At 44.0% G+C, this 14,644-nt stretch overlaps 1 protein-coding gene and 1 long non-coding RNA gene across 8 annotated transcripts in view; one reads left to right on the top strand and one right to left on the bottom strand.

Annotated features, from left to right (window-relative positions):
• ZNF789 (zinc finger protein 789) overlaps positions 1-4,778 on the bottom strand; it is a 14,713-nt gene extending 9,935 nt beyond the window's left edge. For 2 of the 7 annotated variants that reach the window (XM_060649468.3, XM_078439856.2), the window contains exons 1-2: positions 3,230-3,396; positions 647-724 (exon numbers count right to left, since the gene is read on the bottom strand). In XM_060649468.3, the coding sequence (XP_060505451.3) occupies positions 647-724; positions 3,230-3,289 (138 nt within the window). In that variant the 5' untranslated portion in view covers positions 3,290-3,396. The other 5 variants (XM_078439858.2, XM_078439860.2, XM_078439859.2 and 2 more) reach the window with 5 other exon arrangements.
• Positions 4,056-14,644, top strand: LOC132689577 (uncharacterized). Its single transcript, XR_009615060.3, has 3 exons — positions 4,056-4,272; positions 4,786-4,944; positions 13,565-14,644. It is a non-coding gene; the product is annotated as an uncharacterized LOC132689577 (long non-coding RNA).

Raw genomic sequence — 14,644 nt, 5'->3', positions numbered from 1 at the left:
AAGAGTTGGACACTTAACTGACTGAGCCACCCAGATGCCCCTAAACTCAACTTTTCATAATCATCCTCCGTAATGTTACAAATTCAGTAACTAAGCTGCTCTTGTTCCCTTTAACACGGGCAGATCAGAATTTATCCCCATATTACAAGAATCTGTTTACACATCTACTTTTCCATAAAGACTTTAAACTCCTTCAGGTAGAGTTTATCTCCCAGCACAAAGGATAGTATCTGGTACACAGTAGGTACACAGTATCCCTCACTGACAGAAACAATCAATGACTATGGTAACAGTAGCTAAAGCTTGCAGAGTGCTTAAAATATAACCAGATACTATGGTAAGTATTACTTATTTTCATAAGTGTCTCACTTAATACTCACAACTCCTTGTGATAAGAACTATCATCGTCCCATTTACAGATAAGTAAACTGAGGCCCAGAGAGCTTATGTGACTTGCTGAAGGTAACACAACTAAAACAAAGCCTGGACTTGAACCTGAGCCCACAGTTCAAGCTCTTTACATCATACCTTCCAAGAAAGAAAAGTCCCCAAATTAATAAAGATGGCTCAACGTGAACAAAGGAGTCAAGGCCATTGCAGGGCCACAGGGAGTATCCTAAGGAAGGGGAGGAGCCGCCCAGCTCACCTTCCACCCAGCTGTCACGAATACAGCTTCCACATCCTGGTCTTGGAGATGGGGCAGGATTGCAGCCATCAGTCTAGACTGAAGGAGAAAAAACGATCATGAGTACGGCCAGAACTTAAAGCTCTCTCACCAGGCAGCCCTGGGACAGGGAAGTCCAACGAGGCCAACAAACCTCAGCTAATACCCAGTCACGGTGTTTGGTGTCGAAATGGGTGATAACATGAAAGAAGCTGCTAGGAGAGTCTTTTCAGGAATTTCTGAAGTTAGCTCAATTTCCAAAGCTTTATCCAAGGACCCCGCCCTCCCCTTCTCCCTAGAGTATGTTCTGTAGAATACGTTCTCACTGAAAGACTAAATACACAAAGGGACACGACCATAGACAAAAACAGAACTCTGGCTCACCACCTGTAGCAACCAGCCCAGAACCCAAACCACAGCCAGTGTAGCAATCAGCCCCACATCCAGATTTGGTCAATAACTGCCAGATTATCCTGAATTTTTACTTCCTTCTTCCAATTTTTACCAACAGAGAAAGCCCTCCCCAACCACATAGGATGTTCCGTTTCTACTTACTTAACCCACCTCCAGCTTTCCCAAGCCAATAGCCTCCAAAGTGGGTACATCCAAACTTCCCCCTTTTTCACCCCACTTTCCCCTGCCTGCCTTGAGTCTCTGCTAAACACGTGACAGTGGCTCCCTCCCTTGCTGTGGCAGGCTCTGAATGAAGAGCCTTTGCTCATTCGCATTTTGGGGAGTGGGTGGGGAGGGCGGTCTTCATTTATTTCTGCATCTCACACAGAATCAGCTCAGAGAGTATAAGATGACGTTAGGGCAGTTGGAGATTTCAGGCTACATTTTATATACACAGAGGTAATCACTGTCAAAAGGATATTCAGAGAGCTTTACTTGATATGAATATTTTCTTGAGGGAGAAACAAACAAGGAGACTTCTAAGCCTAAAGCGTGAAGAAGCTGAGAGCTCTCGGCAGTCACTGCTCAGTTCAGAAAGCACGTGAAGGGGAGAGAAGATGCTGCCCCATGATTATTTCGAGCTTCAGGCACTTGAAAAGAGGCAAACGCAGAGAAAGGCCTTCTCTGAACCCCCTGCATATCCCTAAAGATAGATCCTCCAAAAAGAACTCAAGTGTCATAAATTCCCCTCCCAGGGCGTTTCACCAACCAGGGAAGATAGATTTGTGTCACAGGAGAGGAGACTAGACGTTGACACAACACCCAGACAAACTTTGTCATAAACTATTGAACCTTCTGTCTATTCTTCTACAGGCCCGTTCATCTTTCTTAAAAAGCATTTACTCTCCTCTAAGAGGCCTACATCCTCTCTCCCCTTTCCCTATTAAGATGGTATTTAGGGGTGCCTGGGTGGCTCCGCCAGTTAAGCGTCAGACTCGATTTCGGCTCAGGTCATGATCTCACGGTTTAGTGAGTTCGAGCCCCACGTCCAGCTCTGCGCTGACAGTGAGGAGCCTACTTGGGATTCTCTGTCTCCCTCTCTCTCTCAAAAATAAATAAACTTAAAAAAAAAAAAAAAAAAAAAAAGATGGTATTTAGGCCTGAATTCTAAGCCACCCCAGGAGTTACTCATTTTTTCGTGGGTATTTCCCACACATACATGAAGTATACATGTAAATAGACTTGTCTGTTTCTTAACCTTTTATTGCAGGAGTCTCAGCTAAGAACTGAGAAAGACAGTTATTTTTCTGCCCCCTACACAGGAGATGAGGAAGTAGCTTTGTTTTCTATCGTTTACTAGAAACTTACAACCCTATTTTAGAATAGAAGCACTGTACAAGTTGACTGGTCTGCAGCTGATGGGCTAGGAAGCTACAAGTCACCATGACATGAAGAAAGCTTAAGTTCTGCAGGAGAGTCTGCACTTTGGGGAAATTAGGGCAGTTCAAGTTTTGATTCCACAGCCATGGGTGGTTGGCCTAGGGTACATCCAAATTGTGGCCCTCCACAATTGTTACAGTAGTAACAATAGTTACTGGGATCCAGGTGATTTTTTCTTTTTTTTTTTTTTTTTTTTTTTTTTTTGTGCTTCTCTGGCCACTGGTGAACGCTGCTTTCTCTAAGTGCGTTTTTAAGAACATCCCTCGCACCATTCACGTACCCTAAAAACACTGCTTGGAAGATCCTCTGCTCTTTTAAGCATGGAGGCGCTCCAAAGAAACGTCCTGATCGATGGCGTCAAGACTGGGGAAGGGACCTCAGCCCTCTCATTACCTAACTATCCCGTCTACCGTGCATTGGAAGTCAGAATCTAAAACGCCACTTCGCAACAATGTGAACTCTGGAAACGTTCGATCACTTCTCCTTTTCGTCTATAACCTAACCAAACCAAACCGAACCGAACCACACTATTAACCAGCCGTTCATTCATCGGACTTGTTCCTCCTTAATGTTGAAGACCCGACGCCACGGAAAATATTCACAAGTTGACATCTTCAGGAAGACGCTCCCTTAAGTCCCTGCGACCTGCCCCGAAGGCGGGGGGTGAGGACTGTCTCTCGAGCCCTGTCACCTTCGGTTGCGGGGACACCGTGGCTCTGCCGCCGCACCCACCCGTCCCATCACACGAGCTCCTCTCTTCCTAGACCTGCTTCCGACCCTCCGCGGTGCCATCTCCTCCAGGAAGACCTCAGTGTCCACCTGCGGCGGCCCCCATGGGCGGGCTTCCCTCTCCAGGTTCGGGGCAGGACCCGTGACAGGTCGCCGCCCCTCCGCTAACCCCCTACCTGAGGGCGCGAATGCGGAAGAAATCCGCGCCACTCGCCGACCCTTATTCCTGCGCGGGGAGCTCAGCTTCTCGGCCAGCGTACCTTCTAGGAAGCTCGGAGGCTTCGCAACTCTCTGGTCCGTTTAATAGAGAAGGGGCCTCCGTCTCACGCACCCCTGGTCGAAGCCAATCAACTGCCGCAGAGAGTCCCGGTTGGGGCACGTGACTTTGAGGCCCCGCCCAGCCGGTTCCCGCCCCGCCAAGCAGTTCGGAATCTCTATCAAGAATCACCGGGAGGCTTTGAAAACTCTAACGGCGAGACCTTCCCCTCCCACACCAGTTGAAGCAGAATGCGTTAAGATGGGCCCTTGTGCAATTGCTTGGGTTTTTAAGAAATGTTTTATACATTTATTTTGAGGGGGGGAAGGGCAGAGAGAGAAGGAGAGAGAATCCCAAGCAGGCTTAATGCTGTCAGTGCAGAGCCAGATGCCAGGCTCCATAAACTGTGAGACCGTGACCCGAGCTGAAATCAAGAGTCCCAGGCTTAACTGAGCCTTTGAGGCGCCCTCAAATTGTGTATTTTTACAAAGCTCCCCTTGTGAGTGTAATGTAGAGTGACCACCTTTTAATTTGTTTTTTAAAAAAATATTTATTTATTTTTGGCAGAGCGCGAGCAGGGGAGGAGCAGAGAAAGAGGGAAACACAGAATCCAAAGCTGGCTCCGAGCTGTCAGCACAGAGCCCAACACAGGGCTTGAACCCACAGACCGTGAGATCATGACCTGAGACAAAGTCGGTCACGCAACCGTCTGAGCCACCCAGGCGCCACTAGAGTGACCACCTTTTTAGAGAGCCAACCCTGGACACAGTCCTACCAGACGAATAACATAGTATGTTGAATATAATGAATTATTATACATATCTGTGTTATTGCTGTAACATAAAAATATGAAGATAGGTATTTATCTGAAATTATGTTATTCAGAATTTACTTTTCTGTTACTTGAATGCCATTTAAACAAAGCAACATAGGACTAGTTAACAGTGGCAATTAGTTGTAATTGATAGCAGGACTAATCTTTGATAGGATTCTATGTTTAGTAAAGAAAAATAAATTAACAGTTTAAAAAAAAAAACACTCTTTGAGGTACTGTGTGAAATCCTGCCTTTAAGTCTTGATTTTCATGGGCCAAAACATTAGAGAGAGGGGGGAGAGAGAGAGAGGGACAGGGTGTTTGTTTTACCAGTATCATACGAGTTGTTTGACCAGGGACAAATTAGATAACTCCTCTGTATGTTACTTTCCATGCATGTAAAATGAAGAGATTAGTACCATGAATTTTATAGGGTTGTTCTGAGTAGTAGTACCCCCTTATCCTCTGTTTTGTTCTCCTCATTTTCAGCTCCCTGAGTCAATCATGGTCCAGAAACAGACGATCCTTCTGACATATCCTGAGAAGGTGGATAGTTGCCTAATGCTACCTCACAATGCCTACATAATACCCCTCACTTTATCTCATCATAGAAGCATTTTATCATCTCACATTATCACAAGAAGAAGGGTGAGTACAGTACAATGAGATATTTTTAGAGAGACCACATTCACATGACTCTTATTCTAATTGTCCTATTTTATTGTTGTTAATCTCTTACCATACCTAATTTACAAGTGAAACTTTATCATAGATATGTATGTATAGGAAAAAACACAGTATATATAAGGTTTGGTACCATCCACACCTTTCAGGCATCACCTGAGGGTCTTAGAACGTATCTCCCCACAGGTAAGGGGGGAATACAGATAAAGGGGGGGCCACTTTCTGCTTGTTCTCTACTGTATTGAATGAGTTAATATATGTAAGGTGCTTATAACAATGCCTGGCCACAGTAAATGTTCCTAAAGCATTAGGGAGAAAAACTTTCAGTATTCTAAACATCTTTAGATGAACACATATTCATTGACTCAGTGTTGTAGCAGTTTGAACTTCCAAGAGACAAGAGAATCAGGAAATACAATGAAATTCATTCATTCAGTTAATATTCATTGAGGGCTTATAATGTGCCAGGCACTGTTTATTTCAAACATTACACATTAAAACATTATTCAAAGTATTTAAGGCTTGGTCCAGGCAAAGGGCAGCTGATCTCATACAGGAAAAACCAGTTGAGCTTTTGAAAAATTATGCTGTGCTAAAGGAAGGACATTGGAGACTTGGAAGACTCAAATTCAGGAGTAGTTTCCCCTCTCAGGATATTTACTGACAGCTGAAGCTACATGGATCAGGAGGCCAAAGAACTATACTAAAATACTGGGAAAGGAACAGAAGAATTTTCAATGTCCCAGTGCTTGAGACAGAGACTACTAAAGTGACGAGATTACTAACTGTAGGTCTTACAAGCAGTAGTTTCTATTGCTATTCTTTAAGCTCACTGACCCTTGCACATATTGTTGTTGTTTTTATCTCTAGAAATTCTTTTTCTTTTTATTACCTTGTATTTTTCTGTTATTACACATATGTTCTTTTAAGTCTTTGAGGATATTCATAATTATTTTAAAGTCCTTGTCTCCCAACTCCATAATGTCTGTCATTTCTGGATCTGTTTCTATTGACTGATTATTTTCCTGGTTTTGGATTACATTTTCCTGCTTCTGTACATACCTATTAATTTTTTATCGGATGCTAGACATTATAAATTTTACATTGAGTGTCAGAGTTTGTTGTTTTCCTTTTTTTAAAAAAAAATGTTTATTTATTTTTGAGAGAGAGAGGAGAGACAGAGCATGAGCCAGGGCGGGGCAGAGAGAGAGGGAGACACAGAATCCAAAGCAGGCTCCAGGCTCCGAGCTGTCAGCACAGAGCCCGATGTGGGGCTTGAACCCACGAACCATGATATCATGACCTGAGACGAAGTTGGATGCCTAACTGACTGAGCCACCCAGCACCCCTGTTGTTTTCCTTTAAAACCATTGGAACCATATGATCCAGAAATCTATCTTCTGTAAATACCCTAAAGAAATTAAATCAGTGGTTCAAACAGATATTTGTATACCCATGTTCATAATAGCTTTATTCACAACAGCCAAAAGGCAGAAGCAAGCCAAGTTTCCTGGGCAGAGGAGTGGAAAAGCCAATTGTGGTGTATCCATACAATGGAATATTTTTCAGCCTTAATAGGAAGAAAATGCTGACAAATGCTACAACATGGGAAAACCTTGAGGACATTATGCTAAGTTAAAAAGGCCTGACACGCAAGGACAAACATTGTATGATTCCACTTTTGTGAAGTACCTAGAGTAGTCAAACTCATAGAGACAGATAGTAGAAGGGCTGAGGGGAGGGGGAAATGGAGAGTTGATGTTTAATGGGGACAGAGTTTCAGCTTGGGAAGAAGGACAGTGGTGATAGTTGCAGACAATGTGAATGTACTTAATGCCACTTAAAAATGATTGAAAAGCTAGGGGCACCTGAGTGGCTGAGTCAGTTGAGTGCCTGACTCTTGATTTCAGCTCAGGTCATGAACCCAGGACCGTGGGATCAAGCCCTGCATCAGGCTCTGTGCTGAACGTGGAGCCTGCTTGGGATTCTCTCTCTCCCTCTGCCCTTCTCCCCTGCTCTCACTCTCTCTATATATATATAAAATAAATTTTAAAATGGAAAAAAAAATTTATTTTTAAAAGTGATTAAAAATTTAAATGTTATATATATTTTACAAGAATAAAAATATATTTTTTTCCTTTAAGACAGTTCAAATTATTTTCTGATCAGCTTGACTCTTTCAAGGTTTGTTTTGAAGCTTTGTAAAGATGAGTCACCCCCAAAAGAGTGTGACTTTGGCCTGAAAGTTTGAGCAAATCTGGATGTCCCCTAAGGCTAGTTACTGTACTTCTAGGAGTTCTGCTGAATGCCTCAGGTCAGAGTCCTCAGATTTCAACGTGAACATCTCCCAGCTCTGTGTGAACGCTGAGAACTATTCAGCTTACTGTTTCCTGTTGGTTCTTTGCCTGGCATTGATTCTATTAGGAACAGACTCAAGAGGACGCTTTATGGAAATTTCTAGAGATTTTCTCTGTGTAGCTTCTGGCTTCCTAGGATTCTGCCACCCAAACCCAGCTGCCTCTGCCTCCTTGAACTCAAATGTCTGTCTCCTCATCTTAGAGAACCTGCTATGGTCTGTATGGACTCTTCCTCCCCTGCACTGTCATAAAAGGTGCCTTTTTCGCAAGGATCACAGGTCTGTACTGCCTGTTGTCTCCGGTCTGAAAACATTTTTCATATGTTGTCTAGTTTTTTTTTTTAATGTTTATTTATTTTTGAGAGAGAGAGAGAGAGAGAGTGCGTGCATGAGTGGGGGAGGGGTGGAAAGAGAGGGGGACAGAGAATCCCAAGCAGGCTTCATGCAGTCAGCACAGAGCCCAACATGGGGCTTGAACTCATGAACCATCAGACTATGACCTGAGCCAAAGTTGGACGTTCAACCAACTGAGCCACCCAGGTAGGTGCTCCTGTTCTCTCTAGTTTTATAGTTTTTTACATGAATTCAGTAAGTCCACTCTTACTAACTACATCATGGCCAGAAGAGGAAACTCTGTATAGTTTTAACATGCATTTATTTTCCTTCACATACGCTTAAAATTTTCAGTATTTAAATTGTTAAAAAGAAGCAACAGGCCCCAAATGGAGTCACTTGAGTTAAACCTGATGCCCACGGGCTGGGTCTGGGGACCCAGAGGGGGTCCCACAGGACCTGGCTGCGTGTAGGATGGAAATCGAGCGTGAGCCAGCAGGAAGTGAGAGCAGAGTTTATAGAAGGTGTAGAGAGAGTGCAGAGATAGATAGTGTCCGGGCTACTCAGAAAGAAAAGGAGGGAGTCTCGTCTTTGTTTGGGGTCCGGGATTTTTACTGAGGACAGGGATCTGGTGCACGTGTCCCCTCAGGTATCCAGGAACTGGTTAGAGCAAAGACAAGGGCCCAGGTGTTATTCCTTGGAACAAAGGGGCCTTGGCATTAAGATGTCTAGTGCCATGGTCCAGAATGTGCATAGGATGGCTGTGGTGTCTAAATGAGGTATCTATCTGGTCAGGTGGGGACCTCCAAATGTGGGGCGAAGATCAGGTGGAAGCCAATGGTGCAGGTGGTGAAAGAATTCACCTGAGGCAGAACAAAGGCAATAGAAGTTTATGGAACACACCGCAAGGGAGCAGCGGGCAGGTCATGTCTGCCATGAGGCAGTGGGTGGGGGCTGTTTTTAAAGCAGGGATGGTGAGGAGTTATGGCGATATATGGAATTTTCCCTTTTTTGGTAACTGTGCCTGGTTGTAAGTAACCCATTGGTCAGTTAGGGCCTATGGATATTTTGGGTCACCCAGTGGGCCTGTCTCTATTCAGCCAGGGAATCACTGTGGGCCCTTTCCACACCCCATTACTCAAGCCCGTTTGCCTAAAAGCAGCCTCTACAATGGCTTCCTCTGGTCATTCTCACCTGATCTTTGCTTAGATGTTAAATAAATTCATTAATTCCTTGTCTCTTACAAGGAGGACATTCTAGGGGCACCTGGGTGGCTCAGTGGGTTGAACGTCTGACTTGATTTCAGCTCAGGTCACGATCTCACGGTTGGCAGGATCGAGCCCTGAGTCCTGGCTGTGCACTAACAGCGCAGAGCCTGCTTGGGATTCTCTCTCTCCCTCTCTCTGCCCCTTGCCCCACCCCCTCATAAATAAATAAATAAATAAATAAATAAATAAATAAATAAATAAATAAAATTTTAAAAATCCAAGGAGGACATTCTTAGACATGTGTAGAGTGGGGTGGGGGCACAGGTCCTAATAAGAATAGAAGCAGGAAAAGGAGCAAAAAACCAGATTTCTATGGAGTCCTTCAGTTTCCCTATCTCAAACCCATGACACCATGCCAAGATTTAATACCTGACGTGATTACAGTTTCGACCTTCCCTAGGTATGTAATCCTAACTGGTCAGTCTGGAATTTTTTGGTCAGCACCACTGAGGCAATGCTCCTAATGGCTCTACTGTCCCCCAAAGGAAGGTTACCTTGCCAGATGATTTATTTTTCTATCTATGACTTCCTTGTTGTACACTCTCTCTGCCTTTTTAAAAAACCTTTCCTGCTGGGGGCTTCTGGGTGGCTCAGTCAGTTAAGTGCCTCACTTCAACTCAGGTCATGATCTTGCGGTCCATGAGTTTGAGCCCTGCGTCGGGCTCTGTGCTGACAGCTCAGAGCCTGGAGTCTGCTTCGGATTCTCGGTCTCCTTCTCTCTCTGACCCTCCCCTGCTTTCTCTCTGTCTCTCAAAAATAAATAAATGTTAAAAAAAGTAAAATAAATAAAAAAACAAACCTTTCCTTCTGTAGCCCTCTGGAGTTCCATTCTAGTGCTGGATGGGATGCTACCTGAATCATTCAATAAAGCCAATTCAGTCTTTAAATTTATTCCACTGCATTTCTTCTTACAGTTTCATTTGAATTTTGTGACTGAACTATGATTGTACGTGAATATTTTCCTCTTGGTGTATAGACGTTGTATTTTGGATTTTGAGACATAATTAGAAATATTTCTCTATTCCCAAATTAAAAAGGAATTCACTATGATTTTGGTTTCTTCTTCTTCCTCTCCACACCCTCCTCATCCTTCCCCTCCTCATTGTTCTCCCTTGTACTTCTTTTTTTTTTTTAAGTTTATTTATTTATTTTGAGAGAGAGCATATGAACACATGCAAGCGGGGGAGGGGCAGAGAGAGGGAGAGAGAATCCCAAGGAGGCTCCGCACTGACAGAGCAGATCCTGATGCAGGATCAAACTCATGATCCTTGAGATCATGACTTGAGCCTGAGATCATGACCTGAGCCAAAATCAAGAGTAGGATGCTTAACCAACTGAGCCACCCAGGTGACCCTGCTTATTTATTTTTTTACATGAGTTCTAGAATTCATAAATACAGCTGCAGGGGAAAAAATCTACTTATACTGGTGTCATGCTAACATTGTAAATTAACTTAGGGATGTTTATATCCTAGTTCTCCTCCTCCATTAGGTCCTTGGATGAGCCTTGGGACCTCCGTTTTCCTGCCTGTCTCTTGCGTTGGTAGGACTTGTGTCCCTGTTTCTGCCTTTTGGTTCCATTCTTATTCATCTCTAGGACTAGGCAGAACACACTGTGTCTAGCTTTAAACCAAGTTCTCTGGGGTTCTGACTCCCTTATGTGGTTCCTGCCAGCCACTTCCTGTCTATGCTGGCATATACATTATGTTATTTCTCTTGTGAAATCTGAAAGAATCTCATTTCATTATGTGCAACTTTGACAAAAGCCTCATCCAGACTCTCTCCCATCCCTCAGACTGGACCCTCCTGGTATGAGGTGACAGAAAATACATCAGTCTGTGTCCACCAGTACCTGGCACTGTAAAGCCCCTGTAATTCCCTGAGTGATAATAGCATCAGGAGCATCTCTTATTCTAATATTTGTTTTTGACTTCATCCCTGACACAGGACTTTTAAAACCCTTGTAGATTCCTGGGGGCCCTGGGTGGTTCAGTCGGTTAAACATGTGACTCTTGATTTTGGCTCAGGTCATGATCTCATGGTTCATGGATTCAAGCCCCACGTTGGGCTCTACACTGACAGCATAGAGCCTGGGTGGGATTCTCTCTCTCCCTCTGTCTCTGCCCCTCCCCTGCTTGCACACTCTGTCTCTCTCAAAATAAACCTAAAAAAAAAATTTTTTTTAAACCCCTATAAATTCCTAATGGTAAAAGCACTGGGAGCATCTTTTGATCTACTGAGGTGACTCTGGGTGGGTTCTTAGGTGCCTCCTGGATGGGCCACGGTCACCAGGAAGACCAAGGCCATGATGAGAAGCTTGGAATTTTCAGTCCTGCCCCTCACTTCTCCAGAGAGGGCAGAGGGCCTAGAAATGGAGTTAATAATTGATCATACCTGTGTGAGGAAGCCCCCATAAAACCCCAATAGTATGGATTTGGGAGCTTCCAAATTGGTGAATACATCCACACCAGCAGCATTGTGACATATCCCAACTCCATGGGGACAGAAGCTTCTGTGCTCTGGACCCTCCCAGACCTCACCCTGTGTATCTACCTCTTCATCTGGCTATTTATCTGTATCCTTTATCGTATATATATTTAAATGTTTTATTTACTTTTGAGAGAGAGAGTGCCAGTAGGGGAAGGGCTGAGAGAGGGGGACAGAGGATCGGAAGTGGGCTCCACGCTAATGGCAGCAAGCCTGGTATGAGGCTCAAACTCAAGAACCACGAGATCATGACCTGAGCTGATGTCAGACACTCAACCAACTGAGCTACCCAGGTGCCCCTATCATATTTTTTTAATAAACTGGTAAATGTAAGGAAGTGCTTCCCTGAATTCTGTGAGCTGTTCTAACAAACTAAACAAACCGGAGGAGGAAGTTGTGGGAACTTCTAGTTTGTAGCCAAATTGGACAGAAGTTGTGGGTAACCTGGGGACCTACTACTTGTGACTGGCATTGAAAGTAGGGTGAGGGCAAATAAATAAGTAAACTTAAAAAAAAACAACAACAACTATGTTCCTCCTTCTCACCATTCATAGCCCCAGTACTCTCAATCTTTCCTGGAATTAGAGGGCAAAAATGGAGCTTAACTGGGATAAACAGAGATTCTACTTTATCTATTTTCTCTTTTTTTTTAAGAAACTTTTTTTAAAGTTTATTTATTTTGACAGAGAGAGAGAGAGAGAGCACAAGTGGGGGAGGGTCAGAGAGAAGTAGAGACAGAATCCCAAGCAGACTGTGCAATATCAGTGCAGAGCCCGATGCGGAGCTCGAACTCACAAATGGTGAGACCATGACCTCAGCCGAGTCAAGACTCGGATGCTTAACTGACTGTGCCAGCCAGGCACCCCATTATTTTCTCTTTAATGTATGAAATCACCCACACTGAAGACATGCCTGGATCCAAAACACAGTCTGCCAAGTTAAAGTGTGTTATTAAGGAAAATACATTATTTGAGGAATATCCAATAGAACTGCATGAGACAGGTCAATAATTCTATACCATGAAGCTTTCTTTTTTTAATTTCTTTTTTTTTAATTTTTTTTAACGTTTTATTTATTGTTGAGACAGGGAGAGACAGAGCATGAACAGGGGAGGGTCAGAGAGAGGGAGACACAGAATCTGAAACAGGCTCCAGGCTCTGAGCTGTCAGCACAGAGCCTGACGTGGGGCTCGAACTCATGGATGGAGAGATCATGACCTGAGCCAAAGTCGGCCGCTCAACCGACTGAGCCACCCAGGCGCCCCTACCATGAAGCTTTCTTAGCAATGAAAATCCAGTATGGACTAGAGGCTATGGCCTTACCTAGATTGATAGTCATTTGTGCTATGTATCTTTTTTTTTTTTTTTTTTTTTTAATTTTTTTTTTTTCAACGTTTTTTATTTATTTTTTTTTGGGACAGAGAGAGACAGAGCATGAACGGGGGAGGGGCAGAGAGAGAGGGAGACACAGAATTGGAAACAGGCTCCAGGCTCCGAGCCATCAGCCCAGAGCCTGACGCGGGGCTCGAACTCACGGACCGTGAGATCGTGACCTGGCTGAAGTTGGACGCTTAACCGACTGCGCCACCCAGGCGCCCCTCTTTTTTTTTTTTTTTTTTTTTTTTTTTTTTTTTTTAAGTAGGCTCCATGCCCATTGTGGTGCTTGAACTCGCGACCCTGGGATCAAGAGTCAGATGCTCCACCGACTGAACCAGCCAGGAGCCCCTGTCCTATGTATTTTTCCACACACTCGGTCATCATATTTTTACAAATTGGCACTTTTAAGTGTCCATGGGAACATTCTCTTATGCCTCATGTAGTGGCCATGAGGACATGTCTTGTGAACCTTTGCTACAGGGAACAATTGGCTGAGGTCCTAACTGCCTCAACACATGCCTCCCAGGCACTGATCCCTGGCACTGAGTGTGTGTGGACCCTCTAGCAGACCATCCCTGGAAGGTATGGGACTCTTCTTCAGCTGACATTGGCTCGAGAGTCCCCGAGGACTTTGCTGAATTTTCCTTAAACTGCAGGGCGGCATCATGCTTCCACTGACCATTCCCCTCTCCTTCCCGTGGGGTAGTCTTGCATCTTGGGCTCTCCCCAGCTTTAAAAACTCCCACCTTATTTCCTTTCTCACAGGCGTGTCTCCTGATAAAATCCTTGCATGTTTCATCACATCTTGGCATCTGCTTCTTGGAGGACCTGGACTAACATCACAGAAAGAGCAATTTTCCAAAAGCCCACACTCGCAAAAGGAAAAGTCTAAGCTATTTCATGTACCGTTAGCCTGTTCTCTACTCTGTGGGGAGACTGAAAGCTGAATCATGTCTATTTCCACATAATAAGAGGAACTCTTGGTCCTGGATGATGGAATTATTCCCCTAGTTTCACCCCCTTTCACCTCGGGCACCATCAAGCCAGTGCATAGCAGGGAAGACTATTTACTGACTCCTGTCCTTCCAGGAGTAGTATATTGTTGAATTTGACGGACCAGAAGAGGGAACTGGCTTACTTGCTACCATCATGAGAATTCAGGTTAATTTTGCTATTACAATCCCATCATCACACTCTTGCAAACCAGGGGATAAGAGCAGCCAATGAGTATGCTGGAAAGAACAGATACTGTCTCCTAATATTGAGTAATCTCTTTGAAGCCTGATTGTTTAGTTTCTCACTCGCCAGAGTTAGATGGCTCTGTCCTTTGCACATGCCCCATTTTTAGAGGGCCTACTTCCATTACCCCAAGAACTGAGGTCTTAAAGAATATGGGCAATGCTATAGACAGCAGTGTTAGGTACTGTAAGTCTGCACCAACGCACTCATGAACTGTTTTGTAGATGCTCCGTTTGTGTGCCAAATTTGACCTTTCCGGTGTCCGTGCTAATTAGTCTTGACCAGGCCACTTAGATCCAAAATCCTCTTTCCAAGATGTTTTATGTTGCAATTCTTCATCTCAGGGTCATGAGTTCAAGCTCCACATTGGGCGTGGAGATTACTTAAACAAATAAATAAACTTAAAAAAAAATGTCTTTATGAACATGTTCTCTTTGTACCTGAGAGGATGCATTTGATTAGGGATTCTGAGAAGCCTGGGATAATGACTTTGGATCTAAAGATGCCGATAATCTGGGACAAGTTAACTTCATTTTCCTGGACGTTGCTTCTAATTCATATCTTCCCCCTTATATCACTCACTGGGAGTCTCTCATAGATGTGGGG

The sequence above is a fragment of the Panthera onca genome, chromosome E3, assembly GCF_046562875.1.
Source record: "Panthera onca isolate mPanOnc1 chromosome E3, mPanOnc1 haplotype 2, whole genome shotgun sequence".
Classification (NCBI taxonomy): domain Eukaryota; kingdom Metazoa; phylum Chordata; class Mammalia; order Carnivora; family Felidae; genus Panthera; species Panthera onca.
The sequence above is the reverse complement of the archived record's forward strand: the minus strand, read 5'-3'. Positions and strand labels throughout refer to the sequence as shown.